Source organism: Amblyomma maculatum, chromosome 6 (assembly GCF_055883805.1).
Source record: "Amblyomma maculatum isolate TAMU_Amacu chromosome 6, ASM5588380v1, whole genome shotgun sequence".
NCBI lineage: Eukaryota > Metazoa > Arthropoda > Arachnida > Ixodida > Ixodidae > Amblyomma > Amblyomma maculatum.
Genome location: NC_139349.1, coordinates 35,719,725 through 35,745,302, shown reverse-complemented (window position 1 = coordinate 35,745,302; position 25,578 = coordinate 35,719,725). Strand labels below are relative to the sequence as shown.

Genomic DNA, 25,578 nt, shown 5'->3' with positions numbered 1-25,578 from the left:
TGACTGGCCATAGGGTTTTCTTGGCAGGAAATACTGGAGTGGGTTGCCATTACCTAACCTAGACTCCCCATAAACACTATCAATGGGGCGCCTTTTGTGAGCGTTTTAAAATTTGTTTGATGTGAGGATCACGGCGCCTCATCTGTGTAATCCTTCCTGTGCCTCGTTATGTGTGCGCGTGTTGTTGTTATCTCTCTCTCTCTCTCTCTCTCTCTCTCTCTCTCTCTCTCTCTCTCTCTCTCTCTCTCTCTCTCTCTCTCTCTCTCTCTCTCTCTCTCAGCCCACTGAGATGCTTCGCCTCAGCGGTCGGCAACCGGTAGTTTTTCATGCCCTTTCACGGCCTGACTCCTTGCTTCGTTGAGCTCAGCCACGTGGCCACGGAAGATGGACGAGTGCGTCCGAGGATGAAACTCGGCCATCGCGGTCTCGTTCGTGTGCATACAGTCTCGAAGCTCCGTTAGGATCCGCGCGTACTCCTCACTCGCTCGCCGTATCTCATGAGTGGTGGTGGTTTCCTTCCCCCCCCCCCCCCCCCTTCCGTCGCGGAAAAGTTTCCAACCCTCGTCTCCGGACTGCACCGCTGCCCGCGGGCGCGAGGGAATCGTGAGCGATGGCTCTTTGATGAGGTCCCCCGAGAGGTATTAGAAAGAGAGAAGGAGGGAGACGCTAATTGCTCCCACCCGGTCGGCACTTCGATCACGTTTCGCACTCCGGTCGCACGAGCCAGCGTTCTCTAGGCACGAAGAGCTGCACTGCCTGCTTCTTTTCATTGTGTTTTCCTTCAATCGACCCGCCAACGGTTGAGAACACTCACGCACTCATTCTGCGAGCAGCACTGTATGCACCACCTCCCTGGAAAGTCCCCAAAATGGGACAGTGATGTATAACGCGTGGCGTCCACTATAGCGCCCGCCTGTATAACGGACTTCGCTCCTTCTGCTCTTGCGTCCACATAGTTTTTACTGCATGTGAAGGTGGTCAGAAAACGGGGGAGGGGCCTCAGCGAGCTGCCTCTGCAGTGGGGGGCGCCCTATGAGCCTGCGGCGCCTTCACTCTAGATCGAGTGCAGGGAGCGGCGGCGCCTGTGTGCCGTGCTCCTAATGTATCGATGTCCCTTGCATGACCGTGAGCATTATAAACACACGTGGCGCCCAGCGAAGTCCTATACCGAGTGCGTTCATCGCGTTCCTGGCCGCCTGGACGAGGAAGACCCACCTTGGGTCCTCGGCAACGACGGGCGTAATTTCGCGTGATCAAACTCGGGAACCGGCATTATCGGCCCTGAATTTGACGAAGCGTCTTCGGGGCTGTGCTTCATGGTAAGATCTGCATCTGGTGTGTCCTTGTTGTAAACGCCGGCGCCTGCTCTAGTCGATTCGGCGGGTTACTTCTTGCGTAAATGTGTAAATGCTTTCTGCTGCTTTTAGCCGCCCTTGGCGCAGGTGCCCTGTTTTGATGACATAGATGGTTAAAAGAAAGGAATAAAGAAAGGTATTCTTGGGTGTTGGTGTTATACGCCAGTCCGCTGTATCCCGAACCATCGCGTGCCCTAGTCGATGAATGTGTATGCCTCCGAGTAGGGTTTGATCACTGCCAATTTATGGTCATCTATCGATCTACATGCTCAAGCAGTCCTCGTTTTGTGACTTGAGCGTCCAAGATACCGTAGAATTCTTAAGACAGTCGTGTTGCCCGCTTTTTTTTTTTCCTCTTTACCTTAATACTTGCGTGTCTCTCCTTGCTTATATGCTGTATGCCGTCGTCTCTTGAGCGCTGTCCGGACAATTAGACCCGCGCCCGTTGTCTCTCTTGGTTGTAATTATTGCTTTTCCTTCAAAGAACGGGACAACGAACGGCCCCGTAAAACTCTACAGGAATGACTGTGCGGGGTAAAGCTAACGGCCGTCTATAGGAGGGGAGGGGGGAAGGGCACATAGGCAGTCGTTTACTTCGCTGGAGCTTTTATCTATAACGCCTATAATGGCGACGTGCGCCCGTAATCGTCGCGTTGTGCCGAAAACCTTGCACGACCCGTTTTGTCTTTCGCTCCGTTTACAGAGGCCTCTGGTCGGCATTGTTTTAGTATACTTCGCGTGCCCATGGCTCTGCAATTTCGGCAGCTCAGCGAATCCGCGGTAATTGCTGTTTTCTGCTCTCGAATCCAGAGGGATCGCCTCGAAGGTCGTTGTGCGCAATGGCACTCTTATCGCGGACTAGGCGCTGTCGTTGTACGCGCGCGTACTCGACCACAATGCGAAGCTTTGTTATGACCGGTTATATTGCGCCTAAGTATGCGTTAGCGGTTTCTGGGAACAACGGAGAGCGGCATATTATATGTGATACGAATCAGGTCTAAGCACGTGTCTGCCGGCTAATTTCGGCCGTGTTCTGAAAGAACGGCCGTTTGTCCCTGTTCCGCTTATTGAAGTCACTGCGCCCTGTTTAACGTTACTGGGGTTTATTTTGTCCGCATTTGAGCGCAAATTTTATTCGAGGGCGTATTTGCAGCACTCTTGGCCGGGCGTGGCAAAGCATGACTATAATTTTGCCCCCGCGGCTAAATGGTTAGTCCGTGGCGCGCCTATCTGTGGCTGACGATCCCTGTTTCGGTTAGCATCCGAGGGAATAAGCTGTTGTTCCCTGAGGGACCGTTGTTTACGGAACCGCACAATTACTCTCGCCCAAGAATCTACGCGCCTTTTAATCCATTCTGGCTTGGATTGCATGCGCAAAAGCACAAGCGCATGACGCTCAATTCGCGGAATTACCGCTCGTTTTCGCTCGCGACTTAAATTGCAAATTTCACGCAATTTATGGGGACAAAGCTTCGAATTACGAAAGGTCACGTCTCATGCCGACGAAATGCTCTCGCGCTTTAGGCTTTCTTTGCGGGCGCGTTCAAGTTTTACGAATCTTGCGCGCAAAAGACGACACCGTATTGAGCGCTGGTGTGTTCGCTTAAAAGACGTCACACCGCGTATGTAACGTGCCCCCCCCCTCCCCCCCTCCCTATTTTTTTTTTTTTTATCTTCTCTTCTCTGTCCCTGCGTTTCTACGTGTGCGTGAGCGCAGTCTTCCGCGGAGCGACAGTTTAACGCCATTGTCCCCAGCAAGGGTCGCGAGCGCGCGTGCTCGCTGGCTTCCCATTCTGGCATTATTCAGTCTGACACGACGACGATGCGCGCAAGAGCGGAGCGAGACACCGCGACGGGGCCGCTGCGACGCGGCGAGCGACGACGTGGTTGACCCCGGCGCCGACCGAACGGGCCGCGCCTCGTCGCGCTCGGCGTTTTGCCGCCGGCCGTCCTCGTCTTCGTGCGCGGCTGTTCTCGCAGCGGAGGAGCGTCGTCGCTGAGGCTCTCGCGATGTCGAGTCGGTGCCGTGCACGCTACGGTGCCGCCGCCGGTAACGACCGGTTAGAGACCCCTCTCCGCTCCCGTCTTTCTTCTCTTCCTCGTCCGACGACCCGTCTCGCGTCCGCAACGGAACGAACTCGAAAAGAAACACAGAAGTTGAGAAGAAAACAGAAAGGCCAGGGAGCTAGGATCACGCACGCCGGTTTGTTGCTCCGATTCCGGGGCCGGACACACCGAGTTGCCCGGCTGTGCCTCTCTTGTCACCGTCGCGTTTCTTGCCTGCCTGCGGGTTAATCACGTGTGCAAGAACCCTACCCGGCTCCGGTATCGTAGTAATGACGGTGTAATGGCGGCTCGCCCTGGTGCAGGCACGTAGTCCCCTTGACCCCGCCCTTTGGTACCGTTTTTGAATGTTTACCATCAGAATATCGCTGCCCTGAAACGAGCGGGAGACAGATAGCTGGTCCTGTTGCAAGATTCGGAGCGCGCTCAGAAGCGACGGACTACTTGCTCGATGAAGCAGAACGTTGAAGGCGCGAAGTTTCTATTTGTTTTTTTTTTTTTTTTCTACGCCAGCACCATTGCGATAGCTATATGTGTGCGCGTCTTTCTCCAAAACGTAATAGTCGTCCCTGACTCCTCCGAATGAGCCAGAAGGAAAAATGCGATAAAAGCCTGCACGATCTACCGGATATGCAGAAGAAGGTTTCGCACGGCATCCTCTTGCACCTGAGCCACAGCGTCACTGGTGAATTTGTCTGACCTTTCAGCCGTTCTGGGAGTGCCGGTGTTGTGCGGATCACACGCTATAAAATATTACTCCGTCGAGCGATCTCTCTAAGTTATTTTTACGAGGCGAGAGGAGGGGAGATTACAGTCCGATATTCTTGTTAGGGAGTTTTTACAACGGTGTGATACAGTGAAGTGATATGCGCATGTAGCCGAAGGTTAGCGATGTATTTTGGCTGATCAGAAAAATAGCGCCCGCGTTTTAGAGCGTTGGCTCCACAGGGAACATTCGGCGGATTTATCTCTTTCGACTGGCATCGTCCCTTCCTCGTGGAAACTGGCCACTCTGCTTCCACTCGATAAATCCGGCAAGAAGCAAATTCTTTTCAACTATAGACCCATCCCTTTCACAGCACATTGATGTAAGATCTTAGAACACATGATTTATAAACATATTATGGAGTTCCTAGGAACAAATAATCTTCTGTCAAAGGCTCCAACGCGGGTTTCGTAGGGGTTTTAGTACAGTTATTCAGCAAACCGAATTTTCATATGACATTCTTCTCGACATAGATGCCGGCAACCAAATCGACATCATACTCATCGATTTCTCAAAAGCTTTTGATACGGCCTTAACATTTTAGGTAACAGGTAACATTTTTAGTGCGTAGAAGTCTCACGCCTTGGTTATACGGTAAAATCTGAAGCGCAAACTAGTGGCTGGTTTCTTGAGGCGTCAAGGTGTCAAAGCTCGTCCGTCGTTGTTGGATCGCGATCGGTGTTCAGAAACGGCCCCCCCCCCCCCCTCTCTCTCTCTCTCTCTCTCTCTCTCTCTCTCTCCACCCTTCAAAGCACGCAGAAAAGTAAACAGAAATGAAGTAATTGTTGGAGTAGCGCTCCTCAACTGGCGTCGCTTTCAAGACCTCACGCGAAGAGGGATTTCGGAACTCAGTCACATCACGGACATAAGTAATCCGCACGGTGGTCAGAAAGCGGGATGTGAGTGCAAAATAATAACTTCCCGGAGCGTGCTTTCCTTCCGAGAACAGGCAGCTGTGGCGCAACGCCGGTGCACAAAACTCACACCTTGCTTGTCGGCTATCAGCTCCGTAAAGAAGTCAAGGACCTTACTGTTGCCGCTTGATTGGTTGCGTTGACGCCGGTGCAGACTACGACTGGACGACAGCTTTCCAGAGCGCGGCCTGAGTGCTCACGTGCAGAAAATTCGAAAAATTGAGTTTCATGTGGAACATTGAAGTATCCTTGAAGCGTGCACACCACGCGCGCTGGTTTGCGTGCAGGACGTGCGACAGGCATGTTGCAGGCATTGCTGGTTCTCGTGTTTTTCTTATTGCGGAGATATGCATTCTTGTGGGTGTCTTTTTTTTGTTTGTTTGCTTTTGTTTTTTTGCTCAATATCTCGTCCACACTGCTGAAATCATCTGGATATCAAAGTTAAAGCTCGCTCGGATAACAGTGCGTACACTATACATGAACTTACATTGTGTACATGGGTCATCCATGCTGTTAGGTGAGCTCGTAAAAACAGGAAGATGAAATAGAGGAAGAAGCATTAGCTCTTGAAAATAGCCTCGACCGGCCTCCATAGATCTCGACCTATAAGGATGCTAAAGAAGACGCGCAAGCGGGCGCTATATACAACTGTTTATCCCACGGAACAGGACACACATTTATAGACGCTGGAAATCACGTTACGTGACATGTCGCCTCAAGACCAAGAGCCCAGCTGATCATACGATAACGTGTGAGCCCGTAGGTCAGCAAAACAAGACGGTTTTAGACGACATGCGCAAAAGCTGGCTATTTTATGACGCACGCATGAAGGCTTCGCTTTGCCTCGAGCTGATGGAGAGAGAAAAATTGAAGATAGTAGCAAGAACAGTGCCACATATTCGTAGCAAAAACAGTATTGTGATTTAAAAAAGTAAAAAAAAAAAAGCAATATAAACTGCCAGATACAAAAAAATAAGCGGTCAACAAAATAAAAAGTTTCGTGGACCAGCAACTGAATAACTGGGGAATTACAAATGTCTCACATGAAGAAAATATCGTCACAAGAAGGTTTCGAGCAATTAAGTTTTATTCCTACGGAGAGCCCTTATAGAAGCACCACTGGCAGCCGCGCCCTCATTGTTTTTGATTAAAGCGTCTCGATTATTTCGCGCACAATCGCATTTGTGCATCGGCTCGCACGGACAGGTTCTGTATAGTGCGGTACCAAATCACACCAGGATGACAACTCGTGCTCCTCCGTTGATCAAGAACATGCACCAACTTAACCATTCTGAACCTTTTGTGCATATTGTGGAGCGCCTTTGTGTACATCTCTTTTTGCCTTCTCGGCTTTGCAAAATTTTTATTTAACAGGCGTCCGAGCTGCTTTCAGATAAATTAGTGCGATGATCAGAGCACCGTCTTTGCGGCTGGCGGCCACCATGCAGGAGTTAGAGCCCAGTTTCGCGAAAGCCCCATATAATGACCTCGTCAGCTATCCTCCTCACTTTCCTCGCTCTGGCGGTGCACCCCGCCGGTCGTAACAAGGAGACTGCAACAGTCCATTCACTTGTCCTGGGGCAAAGCGCACTTGCCCCCTCGAGTGAATAATTCAGGGCGTCGCGTCGTATTTCCCCTCGCGCGGGATGGGTGCGCGAACTGGCTCTCTGGCCTGCTGCTCCCGCCGTGAGCATGACCCCTCGGTTTTCTCGTAACATGCTCCTGCACGGAGAGCAAGTATTGCGGAATTGAAAAAAATGAGAAGGGTTCAACGCTGCTGAAACAAACGTGGAGCGAAAGCATTAGCGTTCTTCTTCTTCTTCTTCTTATTCTTCTTCTTCTTCTTCTTTCACGGTACTACGGTAACACGGCGCCACGCCGACGGCTTGAAAACCTAGCGTAGTGTAGCTTTCGCCATTAATAAAAAAATTGCTACCCCTTTTCGCTGTCCCTCGCTTTCATTTGCTGGTTTGCTCCTGTCCAACTATGATGGTTTGGTTTTGGATTTGTGGGGTTTAACGTCTCAAAGCGACTCAGGCTATGAGAGACGCCGTAGTGGAGGACTCCGAAAGTTCGACCACCTGGGGTTCTTTAACGAGCACTGACATCGCACAGCACACGGGCGCCTTGCTTTTCGCCTCCATCGAAAAGCGGCCGCCGAGGCCGGGATTCCATCCCGCGTCCTTGGTAGACTATGATGGGCCCTGTGTCTGCTCATGAGCCCAGTGTAGGATCAAATACAGTCATCATTCTCTGCGGTTCTGTGCCTGCATTTCCTATCGGGGTTTTGCGGGGAACGTGGAAGCCGCATTGAGTTTGAGGCTTCTGTGCGCAGAATGGAATGTTGCAGCTCGCAGTCTTCGAGCTCACGGGACGTGCTTCATACATATTCATATATCAGTCAAAAAGGATGGTTTTATTTCGTCTTCCAGGCACTTTTCGGCATGCTTCACTGCACAATATGCTTTTTAGCTAATTCAGGGCGTCGTCGCTGTCTCTTATATTAAATGGACTAACCTTGGCCGATTGTAAGAGAGTGCAATGTTTGGGGATTAATTCGTATTACCAGCTGCATGTAAGAGACAAAGCCACATGCGAGAATGCGAGCGCTGTCCCAGCCCTTTGGTCCGTGGATACTCAGAAATTCTTGACGAAGGCATTTTTTCCAATGGAAAATGTGTTTATGAACGCACTTTTTTCGCATATCGTAAGATTTTGCCATAAAAAAAATCAGTGTATCCATAGGTACTCTCCTCTGGCCGCTTGCAGTTTTGTACGAATTATTGTCAAAAACGCGCTCTTTTGTTTTTGCTCTGGTAGAGACCACCTAGGCGCTTCCTCGTGGAAATTATTGAATTTTGGGATAGTTGTTCGTTCACTGTTTCTTTGTGGCCCACGAGGAGCGTAACAAATCAAGGACGACATATTCAAGAGACTAGCAGCTAGGCGGGGCATCTCGAAAGAAACTGTCAACACATCGTCGACTTCGCGCATGCCGCATATGCTAAGTTAACACAGCGCAGCATGCATTTTCCGGCAGCACTGAGTGAGCGGTCCCTCGTGTCTTGCACTCCGCCAGTATCGATCGAGGCTCACCCGGTGTGCGAAATTACCTTCCTCGGTGCGCGGTGCTCGGAGCCCACTTCCCCGCACACCTACACATCTTCCGCGCGCCCTTGCACCCCCGAGTGGGAGGGAAGACCCTCCGCGACATCGTTGCCAGGCATGTGATGACGCTGGCGAGAACCGCGAGGTTCCCGACCGACGCGGTTTCTCGGTGACTCATTCGTATAGACACGCCTCCCGTCTGGGGGACCGTCGCTTGAAGATGGCGGCGACTGCACACTGTGCGTGTGGCGGATGGAACGAATCCACGTCACTTCGTTAATGTCGTTGGTTGTGGCTGAAAGAAGCAATAAAAGGAAACGAACGAAATAAACGACACCGTATTGAATAAAAAAAGAAAAAAAAAAGAAAACGTAAGACCAAGACTACCGCCAAGGATTCGCCCTGGCTTTCCATCTACCATGGCCCTGCCAGAGGCTGTTTTTCCCACCCAGCGAGCCTGTTGCGATGTGGTATATGGAGACGCGCGGTCACGCACAGTCCAAGCATATATCTGTGCCACGACGCTTTTTGTTCTGGTGACTGAGGCTGGAAGTGCATTGCAAAGTACAGAGAGGAAAAGACCGCATGTGTCGCGAGAAGGGTTGGTCCGGCTCTCATGTAGCCGCGGCGCGTCGGTCAACGCGGCCTAGGCCCGCCCAACTCGGCCGTAAATAAAAATGTCTGCGTGTATATCATTTCCGCTTGTACACGGTCACGTGGATAGCTGGGCGCGGCGTGTGGTATGAACCCCGTCGCCTTCAAGTATTTTGCGCGCAAGGCTTCCAGAGGGGTGGGTATGGAAACCAGAGGGAAGGAATCGTGGAACAGCGGGTCTCCGCAAATATTTTTTTAATTCTTATATAGAATGAAGCTGCGTTAGTTCTCTCCTCAAGGCAAAACATTTGTTTTAGACGCGTTGTGGCTGTCGCACATGCACGCAAGCAGTTCCAGAGGCAACTGCGAAGTTCGAAGATGTAGATAGCACAACACCAACAGATCTTGGACACCCGCCGCGTCTGTAACCGCACTCTTTCGCATGCGGACAGCAATGAGATCTTAGATGCGGCAACGTTCTAGCTGTTCTTGAAAAGTTGGCGGCTATACCCAGAGTTTGTAACGTCAGCACTGCCACACGGATTCGAACTCACGGCCTGTCATTACCGAGCGCCATGTGCTCGAGGGTGGATTTATGAAAAGTGCATTTCAAGCCAGAAATTATAGGGAGAACAACCATGCTTTCAATTATAGGGAGAACAGCCAAGCTTTCACCCATTCTGCTTTTTGGACTGAAAAAACTACAAGAAATTCAAGGTTCAAACGAAACCGCCTCCCGACTGCCCCTTTCAAGAATCAACCATTAATTCGCCCCTTCCTGTTCCACGACTATGAGGGGCATATATTCCAATATATTCCGGTTATGATAACTTACGTTGAGCCTGCTCCTGGGCTGCCATCTATAGGCGTTCCGCTTCCTCCGCACAGCCCTAACTCCCGACCGACATCCCTTACTTCTCGGTGTGTTGGGTCGCTGTCCTTGCGTTCCTTCAAGTGCTTTCATGAGTGCAGTTAGTGGCACGCACTATACTTAAATCAGTACGAACGTCACCCGGCTTCACTAAGCCTAGCTAATGACACCAGTTACAACAGGATTCGCGCCAAGACCGCAGCTTGCACTGAGTTATTTGGTTAAAGTGTCTTGCTTTCTCTTAGTATTCGAACGTCGTTCTTTAATAACCAAGACTCGTGAGCATATTCGCATCCCTGACACGTAATTGTTGTATTCGATTTGTCGTCTCTACATTGCCTACCACAGAAGACTAAGAAGACTCCCAGAAGGTCGATTTGCTCTGCTGTTTATGTTGTTGACACAACTCTTTGTTTTCTTTTTTAAACTGGCATATACATCGGGCGAGCATTTTGACCACACTTACTGGTCACGCTAAACAGGCTACGAAAACCTTATCTGCGGCAGAAGTAAACCAGAAACAGAACACAGGCGTGAAGAGGGGTGCCGAAAAGCCAAGGGGCGTGGCACTGCCATATTTTGGTCCAGCATCGCATCTTTGCACGGGGCTCTGAGAAAACAGGTCCGCCCGCAGCCCCACGCTCTCAAGCCCTTGTGCAACCGACTGCCTATAGCCGGCCTCAAGCCTAGCCACCTCGCTACAGATTCTACAGCCTCCCATCCCAGTGGCAACGATGGTCTCGTTGCAGAGTAGCGGCGCAATCTCCCGTCTTCCGAGACGAAGGAGGAGCCGTCCATCGCTCCGTCGCGTGTTCTGCGCGGACGGGGTCGACGCGCCGAAGCCACCCGGCGGCAGCAACGCTGCTTCGCCTTGTTCTTTTTCTTCGATGGCGTCGAGTTGCTTCCCGGTCTTATACGGTTTCGCGCTGCGTTCCGCGACGGGGGTGATTTACTCTGAATGGAGCGCTCACTTGTCTCGCTTGAAAGATGAAGAACGAGGATGTAATGTGCACCGTTTCTTGCGGCAGCAGGCAACACGCACGTCCCCGATCACAGGACTGTGATAGCTTTGCGAGACGAGAACCGCCCGCACCCGCAACACCTCTTTAGCGCCGCCACCCGCTGCCGCAACAGCAACAACAGCTCGTGAGTGCGTGGTATACTTGGTCCGCCGCTTGCGTGTCATGGCTCGACCAAGTGGATTGCGAGAGAAAGAGAGAGAGAAGACAGTGAGGTTAACCCCGGTTGGCTAACCCTTCACGAGGGGATAGAGATGAGCGAATGGAGTAATGAGTTTCCTGATATTGCCTTGAAGGAAGTAAACGTGACGGCGCTGCACTTCATTCACAGTGACAGTGCCGGGCAGATGAGATTTCATATTTGGCTTCGACTTTGTGAGAGCATACAACGTGGACTCTTCTCGAGGCAAACTTCGAAGAAATGCTGTCAAAGTTTCCTAATGCTAATACTTGCGTTCGAGTTATCGGAAAAGTGAAAAATGCACTGCTGAAGTAATTTAACACGCAGATGATAGCATCACAACGCAGTTGTTGCTTCCTAAGTTTTCGATCCATCACTGACCAAGACAATTATGCGAAGCATCATCGTACCGGTCACTCCTGCTGTGGATGAAGTGCCCTTTAAGAAACCCTCATGGGCGGCGACAAAAGCTTTCCCTATAGCATAAAGGAATTCTGTAGACATATAAAACAAGCAGTTTAACGCGTACGTTGTGTTGAATTAGCGCTGTAATTTGGCTTTAATTATGGCCATGGAAAGACAGTCAGCTCTCGGCATGTTTACGAGGATAATAATAAAAATAAAATAAAGATCCACCGAGCGCCAGCAGTATGCGTTTGCGAGAGACGTACATACACAACGTCTGCTAGGTGATAGCGTGGCAAATCGTTAGTGCACGGTTTACCGCGCGTTGCAAGTTCGCACATTTAGCTCACGTGGAATGCATCTTCGGCAAGTCCGTTCAGCTAGACCGGCATCGCAGGCCGCTCCTCAATACGCCGCTGACATATGGTACTGCTTCTCTGTCCATGTGATCGGAGCAATCTTACCCAAAGTTCGCGCCGGGAATTAGAACAGTATACAGAAATGCGTTCACGGCGAAGTGCAAGCAAACCTTGGTTGGCATCTGTGGGCATAGCTAACTATGTATGGATAAAGACAAAATATTTACCTTGCGCCATAAATAACGGGATTTTCTGCATCTGGTTTGTAAACAGTGAGGGTTTTTTTTTTTTTGTTTGTTTGTTTGTTTGTTTTTTGTTTTTTTTTAATTTTCGGGGCGCGATATATATCCACGCTACAATTAGCGTGACCGTTCGGGTTCGAACATGAGAACATGCAAGGCGCAGTGCTTCTTTCGCTATTTCCCATAGTATTGCGTGGACATCACGAATAGCCGGAGACAGATACGTCTCCGCCGTCAAGCCTCGCCCATTACTGCGCGCAAGTGTACTAACAGACTCGTTCGAGGTCATGGGGCTTTTTGTGAAGACGGCCGGGTCGCGGCACACTTCGCGAGAACCATAACAAAACAAGAGAGGAGATCCACCAAGCGCCAGCGCAGGTCATAAATAGTGCGGCCATGCTGTTTAGTTGGCTGGAAGACTGTAATATCCATTGACCTGTCTGTGAAACCATTGAGCGATGCGCAATAATAGGGTGTTTGAAGAAATGGATCTGCTGGAGTGCTGCGGGTTGCCGAGAACAATGCGGGGAGTGGCTTACAACAACCTGCAGATGGCTTGTCAAGTGTTCGTGTTTTGTAAACCACTGCGAGTATGTTCTACAGTTGTGTCCTATCTATTATTATTTTATTTTTTTATTTTTTCTGGTTATCTGCCAGCGAGTTGATTGCGATCCATTCAAATCTGGCGCGTTCTCACGTCTCGCACGCCGAACAGCGCCCATGTTGGTGGCGCCATCTGTGGACGCCGTCAGAAAATTTCGAAGTTGCTGGCCACAGGGATCTCGGAGGTTATGCCGTGCCTTTGTACGCATGGACGTAATTTGTGCGTATGCATTTGAGCGGTTGGCTGTTAGCAAGTTGCAAGCTAGGCATCGAGCCTTTAAGTTCCTGAAACGTTAAAATGCGGCTTTCACTCACGGCGATGAAGGTATCTCTTGGAGACTTCGGCATTTACGACTGTGTGGTAACTCTGTGCAGTGGCGACATAGGCAGCGTGCTCTACACGTGAGCTAGAGGTCGTGAGTTCGAATCCCTGTTAATGCTGTTACAAATTCCGGGTAGTGTGCAACTTCCACTATCCGTGCCAAGAACAGCTACAGCAATGCCGCAACCAAGATCTCATTGATGCCCAACGTCTTTGAGGCGAAAGAGTGCGGCTACATACGGCTTTTAAGATCTGTTGGCGTTGTGTTGTCTTCGCCTTTGCCGCTAAGACACTTTTGTCATACGTGACGGCAGCACTAGCAATACGCGTGCTTGTTGCTCTCTACCCTCTAATGCTTTCTTCTTTGTCTTGTGGGCGACATTGTTCGCTCTTCATTTCATTCAGCTCCATATTGATATGCTGTGCCGATCGGTTAACACTAGTTACGGAGCTGATTCAACATGATGATTGCATTAATCATCGTCAGTTTACAAACACGACCATCGATTCTATCCAGCAGAAAACCTTTAATTGTACTGACTAGCGCATCTAGAAACGGTGCTTTGTTTCTTGCCCCGCCAAACACTAGATCGGTTAACACTAGTTACGGAGCTGATTCAACATGATGATTGCATTAATCATCGTCAGTTTACAAACACGACCATCGATTCTATCCAGCACCCTCCCGACCACGGTGCTGGAGCAGCTGGAGCACCCAGGTTCGATCCCGACCGCGCGGCGACTGCGTTTCAATAGAGGCGAAAAGGAATGTCCGTGCGCTGTGCGATGTCGAAATTTCCGGAGTCCTCCACTATGGCGTTTCATAGCCTGGATCGCTCTGCGACTTTAAACCCTACAAGCCAAGCCTGAAGCCTTGTTCATGTGTTTCCACACCCTTATTTTGGTCTTTCAAAATCAATTCCATGCATGGGTAGGGCTTTTTTTTTTCTCTCTCTCTCTCTTGCAAACTTCCTATAATTTATATGATAAGAAATCGTGTAAACAGTTTTCTTGCAGAAACCGGAGATGGCTCCTGCTTTTATTGTTGTCTGCCACTTCGGCAAATCTTCCTCTCTTGTCGCCGGCAGTCCCACTTTCTGTGGAATCTTTATCCTTGATGCCCTTGTCCCTGCACAAATCCACAGCAGGTAGCAAATGTTTCTGCAGAGTGCAAGGATGAGGAGGAAGATGAGGAGGAAAGGCAGGGAGGTTAACCAGTAAAAGCAACTGGTTTGCTACGCTGCACTGGGGGAAGGGGATGAGTGGATATAAAAGTTTAGTTCAGTCACATAACAGACACGCCACATCATGCCCCAGTCATGTCATAGCAAACTCATAGTCTTTCGATTAGGCCTGTGCTTCTCATAAAGTGGAGCAGTGCCTGGGAGACCTTCACCAAGACGATCGCCGTGGCCAGGGACCTAAAATCTTAATTTCACTCAATGGGCGTCCATCTAGATGCTCTAGTGTTTGTGCCGTACCAGCGTACGGCACAGACACTGCCTTTCCTCACTGTATATCGGGCACTCACAAAGAATGTGGCCTATAGACTCGCTGCATCCACAGTTCGTACATGCAGGGTTGTTTGCCATGCCTATCATAAAAGAATACGAGTTTGTGAATGCTACACCAACCCACAGGCGGCACAGCAAAGTTTCTTTGCGTCGAGGTAGGCCAGGTGGAAGGCGGAGCTTCAGGTCAGGGTCCAGGGATTTTAAGCGGCAGTTCGCAAACTGGCCAGAATTTTACAAGGAAAGCGTGTGTTCCCGCGCATGTGCGCGAAGCGTGCCCTCTGCGTCTGCCCTGGAAAAGGGGATCAACACACAAAGAGAGCAAGGCAATCACATCTGTGTGTTGCTCTGGCATAATTGGGTGATGCCACATTGTAGAATAATTTATATTCTGCACTGGGACTTAGTTTGCTGTGTCTTGAGTTATATGCAGTCCATATTATAAGGGAAGTTACAGTAGTGGGACATTTGACGAAGTTTAGAGCCCAGACAATTTGGCTTACTGTGCGTTCCGGCATTCTCAGTCTCTAGAAATGGAGAGGAACTTTTATTCTTGCTCCTCAAAAGTTTGGGATTTCTATGAATGCGCTTAGAAGCCAACTGCCCAGGTCCTATACTTGTGGCAAAGGCTCTATATAGTTTTTAGGTGCTTGTATATTTTTTCATGATTCACAGCTGGTGATTTTGGAAGAAAATATTTGGAACTATTCAGCACCTCAAAAACGTTCGTGAAAATCATGGGCTTGGTGAAGTGTTCAGCAAGCGAGACAGGCTAACAGTGTTCTTTGCCCCATTGCAGGCACACAACAGAGGCTGCAAGAAGGGTGCGGGTGAAAGCAGCGGCCTGGCGGCCTGGCCATGTCCCTCTGGTCGGGGGAAATCCACGGGGGAATCCAGCTACCACCTAACTACAAGATGTCGCATGACAACGAGTCAGTCAAGTCTGGCCCCAGCGAGCGGTCACGGAGGTCCTCTGCTTCTCGGCACCACAACCACAGCAACAATGTCCAGAACCACCACCAGCCTCGCCAGCAGCAGCAACAGCAGAAGCATGATGAAGGCCCACAGCAGTCATACCGTGCCAGCCGGCGGCACTCACATCGCTCCACACGATCATGTCCGACCCAGGTCAAGGTTGGTGACCGCAGGGATGAAGTCATTGAGGTGCAGATCCTTCCACAGGATGACAACTGGGGAGACAACACAACAGCCATCACGGGGAACACGAGCGAGCGCTCCATCAGTGCCGAGGATGTGTCGAGACTCGGTCGTGAGCAGGAAAGCACGCCCGGAGGGCTCTTTCGCTGCCACATGTGGGCGGGCACCGTGCTCACTAGCATCCTCTCCCTGGCAGCATTCCTATCGCCCATGGTGATGGTGGCACTGCCACGGATTGAGATGCTAGAGTGGAAAGTGCAGAAGTGCGGGCCAGAGTGTGATGGTCTTCTCATCAGCTTTGCCTTTAAGCTACTCATCCTCGCGGTTGCCACCTGGGCCCTGTTCGTCCGCCGACCGCGGGCAACGATGCCGCGCATATTCATCATGAGGGCCGTGGTTCTTGCCCTGGTGTTTGTGTTCATCTTCTCCTACTGGCTTTTCTTCAGTGTGCGCATCTACGAGCGGCGTTACCAGGACTATGAGCTAACCTACCTGAGCATTGTGCAGTTTGCCCTGTCGCTGGTGGACTCGCTTCTTTTTATTCACTACATGGCCGTCGTGCTCGTGGAAATACGCCAGGTGCAGCCTCAGTACTATGTGAAGATTGTGCGATCCCCTGATGGGCAGAGCAGAAGCTACACAGTTGGCCAGCTGAGCATACAAAGGGCAGCGGTGTGGATGCTGGAGAAGTATTATCAGGTGGGTGAAAAACCCTATCAGTCTTAGGCTTAGTCATCACATGGCAGGTTCATTTATACACAGAGTCTAATGCGGTCCAAGATCCTGCATGAAGGAAGGAAGTTAGAGCAATCAGATTTGCATTTCCGACACAGCGATAGTACACTGCATACATGGTTATGAGCCTTGCATAACATGGACGGGCCCACGCAAGTGACAACTTCTGGGCAGCATTAAGGCGATTTACTGATCCTGCGTCAACTAAATTTTGTAAGCACACTATGTACAAGGCTGTTTCAGTGGTGGTGGTATTACAGTGCAACGCAGCTCTTACCATTACTTCTTCCTTGAGGGAAGGGGCCGCAACACATGGCATAGATTTAAAATGTCCTTACTTTGTGATCAAGCTGCACTGTTTTGCCATTCCTAAATGCCTACCACAGGCTTGAAGTGGCCCTTCGTGTTATGTTGTACGTGCAATGTGCACACCTTGACAATTTCAGTTTTATAATTCTGCTGTTGCATTTTGCAGGATTTCCCAATTTACAATCCATACTTGGAGACAGTCCCCAGCCGCCATCGAAAGCAGCAACAGCAGCAGCAAGCTTTCAAGGCAAGTGCGAAAATATTTTTTGTTGAAGCACCACTTGAATGATTTCGTCGAGTTGAATTTCAACATCTTTAATGGAACAGGATGCCAGGGTGAGTATCCGGGGAGGGAAAGTATCCAGAAAAGGTGTCCATTTTTTTCCCCTTTATTTTGCTTGTCTATGAAAACGATGGTGGCATCCTCTTCTCGTGCAAGAATCGATCATTGCTCTACGACAATGAATAAGTGAATAAAAATGAAACACTGTGAAAGGATAAATGTAGGACCAACAAGTGTAACTCTAAGAATACAAAAATATAGATGTCTGGCAACAAAGTGGGAGTTTTTATTCACGTGCACATAGGATGCACATTCACATGGTCTGATTAAATACATGATATGAGCTGGAATCGCTAACATACTGTGTGCAGTCTATGGAAACCGCAAAAAGCAAATTTGTAGTCATATCATGTTCTTATTACTGACTTTCAAAAATTTATTTGCCCAACTTCTCCGATTAAGGTTTGTGTTTAGAAAGCAGTTTATTTTGCTTAATTTTTTTCAGCACAGCTGCCCACATGCCCTCAAGGTGCATGCAGGCAACCGTTTTGTAACAGTGTGTGGTGGTTTACATGCTTGCAGGTGTACGATGTTGATGGTGTTGTGGAAGAAGACCAAGCTCCACTGAACCAGACAGTTCTGCCTGGCCGGCGGTCAGGTCACAATGATCGGTTTTATGAGGAGCACGAGTACGAGAGGCGGGTACGCAAGCGCAGAGCCAGGCTTATATCGGCTGCTGAGGAGGCCTTCACTCATATCAAACGGATGCAAGAAGAAAATGGTATGTCACTCTTCTCGTCTTTTTTTTCTTTCCCTTTGCTTTTTCTTGATTCAGTTCTTGTAACATTCTGGACTGCTGTATGATAGCAGTGAGGGCCATAAAGTCACAAACATACTAGATAGGCTTTAAGGAAACAGTAAAAATGTAGCACTATATGGGATTAATGCAGCGGCAGTTTGTAATAAAAAGGAGACGACATTATTCGCCTGTTTTATTGTTCTTGCTAAATGAGGCAATTCAATGAATTTTTCAGCATACTTCTTATAAACTGCCATTTTATAGTATTTAGGAATCATTCACATCCACCGCACTATAGGGTATCTTTTGGGGAAAATAATTATGCCTGCAGCTTCATGTACATGAAGAATCCAGAAAAGCTATATTATTTGATTCCAGAGGTGTTGGAACAGATTCAAATCAGAGCATTACTGTTAATTATAGCTGTTCTATTTTAACTAATAGATGCTAGCACACATCTGCCAGTAAAAATATATATATAGGATGAGGTAAAACTGAAAAGAGTTGATTTTAGGGCATAAACGAAACTGCCCCTCAACAGCAAGTCCTCAGTCTTGGTTTTCATCAGGCTCTCGCCAATGTTGTGAAGCATTGGTACCCAATTTCGCCATTTCTCAAGACCGCTCATACCGTTGAGAAAGCAGCCATAAAATTGCGGCACTTGTCTAAAGTCAGAATATTCTGAAAATCTTGTAAAAATGGCTTTTCTATATGAGATCTGCCTCATTACTTTTGTGAAGACTCTCTAGTTGGAAAAAAACATAGTGTATAAGGCGTGTCTGGTCATTGTGTTGTTCTAGTATGTTCCAGCACAATGAAGATATAGGCAGAAGGATATACGATACGGGTGTTGCTATCCTTGTCTTTGTTGTGCTAGAATGGAGTGATAAAAGACAACCAACTCGCCCTATAGTACCACATATACTGTGTATTCTTGATGTAAAACTTGTCACTCTGTTAAAGAAGTGGAATCGGGCACCAGCAGAAAGGCCCTGAAGCATAGACATTCCAATGAGCATTGTGGACAAGAACCTGAGAATATAGCTATCACCACTTTTACATCACTAGACAAGTTGCTTTAGAACATCCAGTAGAACACCCACTACTGTTTGCAGTTCACAACCGTCCCTTAATCAGCGTCCAAATTGTGGATCGTCATGAGAATGGAGTAACCAGGCATATTTTTCTCACTATGAACACACCTGCGGACTCGTGGTGCAAGATGTACATGGAACTAGGAGCTTCATCCAGCGCTACAAACTTGTGTTGAATAGGGTCAGCGCTGGCATTGTCGCGCGGAGGTACTGGGAACCGCATGTGTGCAAAAAGCCCAAATTGTCCTGAGCATTTTTTAAAACCTCTAGCAATAATGTTTGATGCATATTTTCAAAGTTTGGTGGTGTCAATACATTTAAATGAAGCAAGGCCCACAAGCCGATCACTGCAACCAACTGTCTATAGTGTATGTAACAGTGAGGCAAAATGTCGGTGGGGTTCAACCCAGCTGAGCCTAGTTAATCAGCTGAAGCTGTGTAGGCCTTGCGCTACGCTACATGTACACTAAAAAATATGCGTGAGATATTAGAGGAACAAATTGAGGTATTAATAATTAATCGGGCAGCAAAGTCCAAAAATGTACAAGGATAGTTAGCAAACAGGAGCGATTAAATTGTTATGTATACATTTAAAGCAGCTTAGGTGTCCCCCAAAATTTTGTAGTTGCACCATACAATTAACCGAAAAACGTTTGTTTTTCCAAAAGAAATAAACATCAAAAGCAGCCACAACTTATGTAAAAAAAAAAGAAATTCTTAAAAAGCGTTCTGATAAGGTGGATAGTACTGACTTCATTGAAGTCATTGACCAGCCAGACCTTGAGCAGCTTGAAAAAAATTTAGACTTTTTCTAGCTTTATTGCTATGCGACTCCTTATAGAGAAGGACATATTTTTTTTCTGGCCCTGACACGTACATAAAGCCTAATCTTATGGTAGCATGCCTGAGCTGCACTGTGTGTATTGAAAAATCAACATACAGAATAAACACAGCTGCATAAAAACTCTTGCAGGAAAGCACTGTAATTTTGACAGTTGTCTGGAAATTCTGAATGCCCTTCTTCATCTACAGAAGTGCAAACTATCCAAGTGGCTGTCTTTTTGACTGCATTGGATTGCAGATATAAAAATTCCAGAAATTTCGAGGGCTGGAAAATAGCTAGGAAAAAAAAAAAAAACAAGAAAACACTTCTTTCCAAAAATTATGGGTGCGTAGGGAAGCTACACGAAACAAGAATATGCAGATAATCTGTATTCATCTACTAATGTGAAGTTCGATGCCAAAAAGAATTTTTCATGGGTTCTTGCTTATGTTCTTGTTCACAATGTGTTCATGTTCTCGTTTCATGGGTCCTTGTTCAAGATATGTAATATTGTTTGCTGCTTTGGCTTTCCAAAGACTGCCATCTGCTGGCTTGTGATGCCGATTGTGGATACTGTTGGCTGTATTCACAACCACAGTAAAGCAAATAAGGCACATGCAAATCAACACTGAAAGGTATGAGAAGTGGCTACCAGAAATTCATTGTGCAGTCTCTACACGATCGTGTTTCAAGATACTCACCTGGATGAAAGAGAACCAAACAAGGGCTTCCCCCTTCCCCTCCTCTGCTTTTCTTCTTCAAAATCAAAGGCATATATAAACCTTTGGAGTGATGATTGCGCCGCCCAGATGAGGACAAGTCCCGGTGTCGAAATATTGCCTTGTGAATTGAGGCTTCTTTTCAACCCTTGTTCAGTTCTCTTTCATAGCCATCTTCTTCCCCTCGTTCTACCCAAGGTACTCATCTGGTTACAGGCAAAGTCTAGTGAAGCTGCAAGATCTTGGTGTATGCTAAGAAAAGCTGACTGCACCAAGGAAAAGAAGGAAAGTGGCAAAATAGCCACTCAATCTACATTTAGTAACATCTGTTGAGCAAATTGCACCAGAATATTAGAGCATGCTTGGTGGGATGCTAACACAAAAGATATATACCTCTAGGACAGCTTTACTGCTAAGAACCCATACTTCTAAAGGTTCACATTCCTGCTGTCATCAATTGTGGAGTGGACAACTCTCGGCGGTTGGCTATGACGAACTAGTGAGACAAAGATAAACATTTCAAAGCGAAAGTCCATGAAAAAACAAAGCCCACAACTTGCATCTTCCTTTCTCATTTCTGCCTTGCAGGGCCAGCCATTCCCATGGATCCAACTGAGGCTGCGCAGGCCATCTTCCCATCCATGGCTCGCGCCCTGCAGAAGTACCTGCGCATCACGCGTCAGCAACCACGGCACACCATGCAGGGCATCCTGGAGCACCTGGCCCAGTGCCTTCACTATGACCTCAGTCCAAAAGCATTCCTCGAGAAGTACCTCCAGTCTACACCTGTGCTGCAAGACGACCGCGAATTGCGCCCGGTCCAGACATGGGCGCTCGTCTGCGATGTGCTGCTCTCACGGCCACTGAAGCACGGAGTCACCTTCCTCCTCAGGCAGGGCGAGGTATCCCTGCTGGTCAGCGTACACGCCCTGCCGCACTTCAACGTTACCGAGGAGATCGTGGACCCGAAGTCCAACCGCTTTGTGCTTCGGCTCAACTCGGAGACTTCAGTGTGACGTCGGGACTGGTAGGAGTACCCTGGCCAGTCGTTGGACTTGTGTGCAAGCAAACCTTAAATGGAATTTTCCATCCCAGGGGAAACTGTCTCAGCAGCGGTGCAGTGTGTGAATATGCGGGTGATCAGGCTGAATAAATTGCATGCTGGTGTGATATATACGCTGCTGCTGTTCAGCCTGTATCTCTTTTTTAATAAGCAGGAAGTCGTCCACTGATAATTTCAGTATGCTTCCAGGTGAAAGTGTTAAGCTGGCTTTTCTAGTTTACTTTCAAGTACCCTTCCGCATCGTGCTGTCACTACAGAGCTGTTCAATTTAAAACAGTTGGAACAGTGTAAATGCATTACCCTTGCTTGGTGCAAGTGTATATGAAGTGTACATTAGGTCACAAGATATATATATATATATGAGATACTTCATTCTTAGTTGGCAGTATTTGCCAAGTGTCACTATAAATTCCAGCAATTCTAGTGTAGCTTAGGGCTGTCTTTTGAAAATGGCTCTGTCACACCTTCAAGAAGGCATTACACAAGTAATTCAGGTTTGTCTGTATATCTGTTGCACTATAAGCTTTTAAAACCTGCTATTATCAGCGCACAAGTGTCAGAATAATGGAGACGTGTGCAACAACAGGACATGAGTCAGTTGTGCTGCAGATAAACCTGTGTATGTTGAGGAAGGTAGCTAGCTGTATGTTGAAATTTCAAAAACCAAGTATGCTTCAGAAATTCTTCAGACATTAGACATCAAATGCAGTGTTCAAACGGATTTCATATGACACATTTAAAACTATCACCTTGCTTTTTCTGTTAATAATTTGCTGCTCAGCCTTTCAATGCGAAAAGGGTCACATATCCAGTTACAGTGTTAACATGCATTGCCATGTGCTGCTCTTCGTTAGTCTAACATCAAGCAATACTTTTTTTTCTTGAAGGGACACTGAAGACAAATCCATCAGCATTTCGTCCTTAGTAAATTTTCATACCCAGACTGCTCACAACTATATTGACGTTTGTTTTGAAGCTAAAAGTGCTTGTCTCGCTGATAACTACATAGTTAAATTTAGGTTACCTTTTCCTGCTAGTTCTGTGCTAACTTGCAATGGTATAGATGTTTGCATCAGGCAAGGGAGTTGTCAAAATTTCTTCTCTCTAAACGGTTGGAAACTGGTTCTGCTGTAGCCTTCACTGTGCTAGCGCGAAGTGTGCACGGCAGTCCAGTGAATAGTATTGTAGCATCCAGGGAGTCCTCATTGCAAAGTTCTATAGTGATAACATCAGGTGTCATGGAGTTGGTTTGTTTAACTTTAAATTCTTTTAGCATTTTTTTTTTTCCAAGTGTAATATTGGAAGTCATGCAAAAAAAAAAAACTTAATATTTAGGGCCTTAATATTTCACCTGTTCTTTTTTTCTTCAGGAAATCTTACCTCATGTGAAATAGCAAGAGGTTGAGATGCCTATCAGCTTTTTCTAGCATATAAGAGCTCTGTTTTCTGTGAAAACACTTTTGATGTCTATACTAAACGATAATTGATCAGCCTAGGCCAAATTTAGTTTATCTTCAGAGTCCCTTCAGGAATTCGGGGCCATCAAAACTATATGGCACCATTGTATAGCAGTGATACTCTCCCACTTACATCATCTGGTGAAGACCATCTGACGAGTTTGAACTGCAAGTTTGGTAGACTTTGTGTTTGAAATGTGTGTCACAAAGCCTTGTGACAGTGGTACACCATTTCAGTATGTCAGGAGCACAAAACAGCATTCAAAGAACATGACCATTGCCTCAGTAATGTAGCTGATATGAGCTGTCAAGACTCAGCCGTATTGCATGAAGAATTACTGAAACTTGCACATTTTCTCATTTGACGTAGCACTGCGCTGTACTGTATAGCTGTATGGTGTACATGCGAGTGATGTGGGTGTATAATTTGAAAGTATGCTGGAATGTATATATAGTGAGGACATTGTTTTCTTTTCTCGCTACAAGAACAGCTATAATGCATATCAGGCAGATATATAGAATGTAATAAATGGCTGCCAGCAATGCCATATAAAGAACTGTCTTGTGGCAGACAGCATGCTGCCTTGTTGTGTGTCTTTTTTTTCTATCTCATGAGTGTTATTTTTTTATTAGAATGCCAATGCCAAACTGTCCTGCACGACTGCTGTGCAAGTATGCCATGATTATTTATTTGACAATTATAGGTGGAGCAACTGGCAGCAGGAGGGCCAACATTTTTATTTTGTAATTACTCTTATCAGAATGCATACCCAACTGATGTCGAGTATCCTGGAGGTAAAGCCACTATAAATAATTCTGCGTCATGAATAAGCCCAGTTTATTATTTGAAAGGCTATCATAGCAATTCTGGTGGTATTTCGCTTGCAGTCGCTTGACATGCGTAACATCTAAAGCTAGTGTTGAAAGTTTCTTTCTGAAATCCCGATGAGCATTGCCAATGAATGAGTGAAATTGACTCCTACACAGTATTTTGCATTTCCGGCCATGCTAGTTTGTTTTTGTAGTTAGCAAAGCCATATGCGTTTCTGTGCCCAATCTCTTGGTAACTGCATGTAGATGCAATGTAGCTTTCAGGAAGACGAGATCTGAAGGTATGGCATTCTGAGCGCGAGATGTGCTGTTGTCAAACGTCTTCCAGCATAAGAGATGGTGGACACAACAGCTAGTTGACCATGCTTAAGTCATTCGTGTTCAACTAAGCTAAGCACTGTTTCCTAAAATACTCATTATGTGCCACATTTTTAGTTTCACTGAGCTCATGTCTATATGCATCTTTATACCTTCGCTACCCCTTGACCATAGCTTTTCAGGGATGTACACATCTTGTGTGACGAGAGCACACTAGCTGTTGTCAGCCTGGATGTCATCTTGATATTTATAATGTGTTCAGACCCTTTTAAATACACAAACATGGTGTCAGCAGTGCACAGTTGGTAAAATCATTTTCAGCCACGCTCTGCACTAATACAGAGTTGTAGTGGCCGTCATTATGTAGGTTGCGCATACCTGTTTCACAGTGCATTCAAGTTCATGAGTATCGAACTGAATGTGTGGGGAAGAGGAGACATTGTATTAAAAAATACAATGACAGTAGGGTCTTAAAAATGGTAACATCTGTAATTCATCAATTATGTTCAATCATTACTTCATATCAAATGTTGATGCCGTTTTCCGACACTACATATATGGCAGTAAGACATTCTTGCTTGAAATAGAGTTGTTGCTTGCTTTAAAATGCCAAATAAGTTAGCCGAGTTTTATTGGTTCATCGCATATAAGTAACCTTCACTGATACCATCTCTATGTAAATATGCGAGTTGGACACCAAGAAAACATGAGAGTAATTCTTCTGCCACAAATAAAGTGTTGATACAAAACATTGATGTGATATGTTTTTGCTGCTGTAGCTATGTGTATCATGTTCCTGTAACATAATTTGGTTACAGATTTACAGAATTGGAATCATACAAATTGTTTTGTAATCATCAAATATGCTTCCTTAGTTAAAAAATGCATCTTGTCTTGTTCTCAAGGCGTGAATAAGTGCTTGAAAAATGGGAGTCTTATTTGTACTGTCGCTGTTCAAGCACCACAACAAACAGGCATGAAAAATGAAGAGTTCACCTTATATTTCTCATGAATATAATATGCAAACACCTCTTAAAGCACATTGTTTCGGGCTCTCCATCTGAACTGTCGCATGTTTCTGGTGTGACCAGTTATATGTTGTTGCCGAAGCACACTGCCTCTTGCAAGTATGTGAGAATGCAATAAATGGACATGATTATTCTTGGCTTCTGTGCTTGCCTGCCATACTCGTAGTTCTTTTCCGGGACAAGCAAGAGTGACTGGGAAAATCCTGCACTTTCAGGTTTAAAGCAATTTTATCTATTGCAAGCACTTTTCAAATGACATTTAAGCATTGATGGCAATATTATACATCAGGTATTGAACACACTTTTTATCTATAAAATAGTAAGATCAATATTAATAGCAACAGCACCTTATTTTAGCAGCCCAGAAATTGATGCGCTGAAATTGGAATTGGCCAAGCACAGAGTACTCGCACTCCCACACACAAGACGCAGTAGTGGCATCTTTAGGTTCGCACGTTTCAAGCTTTTGTTGTCGGCAAGTGCTCGTTCAATGAGAAGACTTCTCCCAGCACAGCTTTTCTTTGCTGCAAGGGCAGAGTTGCTCCAACTGTGTCGTTTCGGAAAATAATTCGGCCTCATATGGCCACCTTGCAGAAAAAAATAATGGAGACAGCGTGATGTCACGCGGCCAAACTTCGCAAGCCAAG

General features: G+C 47.0%; 1 protein-coding gene across 2 annotated transcripts in view; it reads left to right on the top strand.

Annotated features, from left to right (window-relative positions):
• Positions 1-25,064, top strand: part of Vang (Strabismus domain-containing protein Vang) — a 116,066-nt gene extending 91,002 nt beyond the window's left edge. Inside the window, exons 1-5 of one of the 2 annotated variants that reach the window (XM_084606456.1) lie at positions 12,673-12,806; positions 15,114-16,171; positions 16,683-16,763; positions 17,382-17,580; positions 20,823-25,064. In XM_084606456.1, coding sequence (XP_084462582.1) covers positions 15,173-16,171; positions 16,683-16,763; positions 17,382-17,580; positions 20,823-21,250 — 1,707 coding nt within the window. In that variant the 5' untranslated portion in view covers positions 12,673-12,806; positions 15,114-15,172 and the 3' untranslated portion in view covers positions 21,251-25,064. Of the gene's footprint in view, positions 1-12,672; positions 12,807-15,113; positions 16,172-16,682; positions 16,764-17,381; positions 17,581-20,822 lie in introns of those variants that run through there. The other variant, XM_084606455.1, reaches the window with a different exon arrangement.
• Positions 25,065-25,578: the final 514 nt, after the last annotated feature.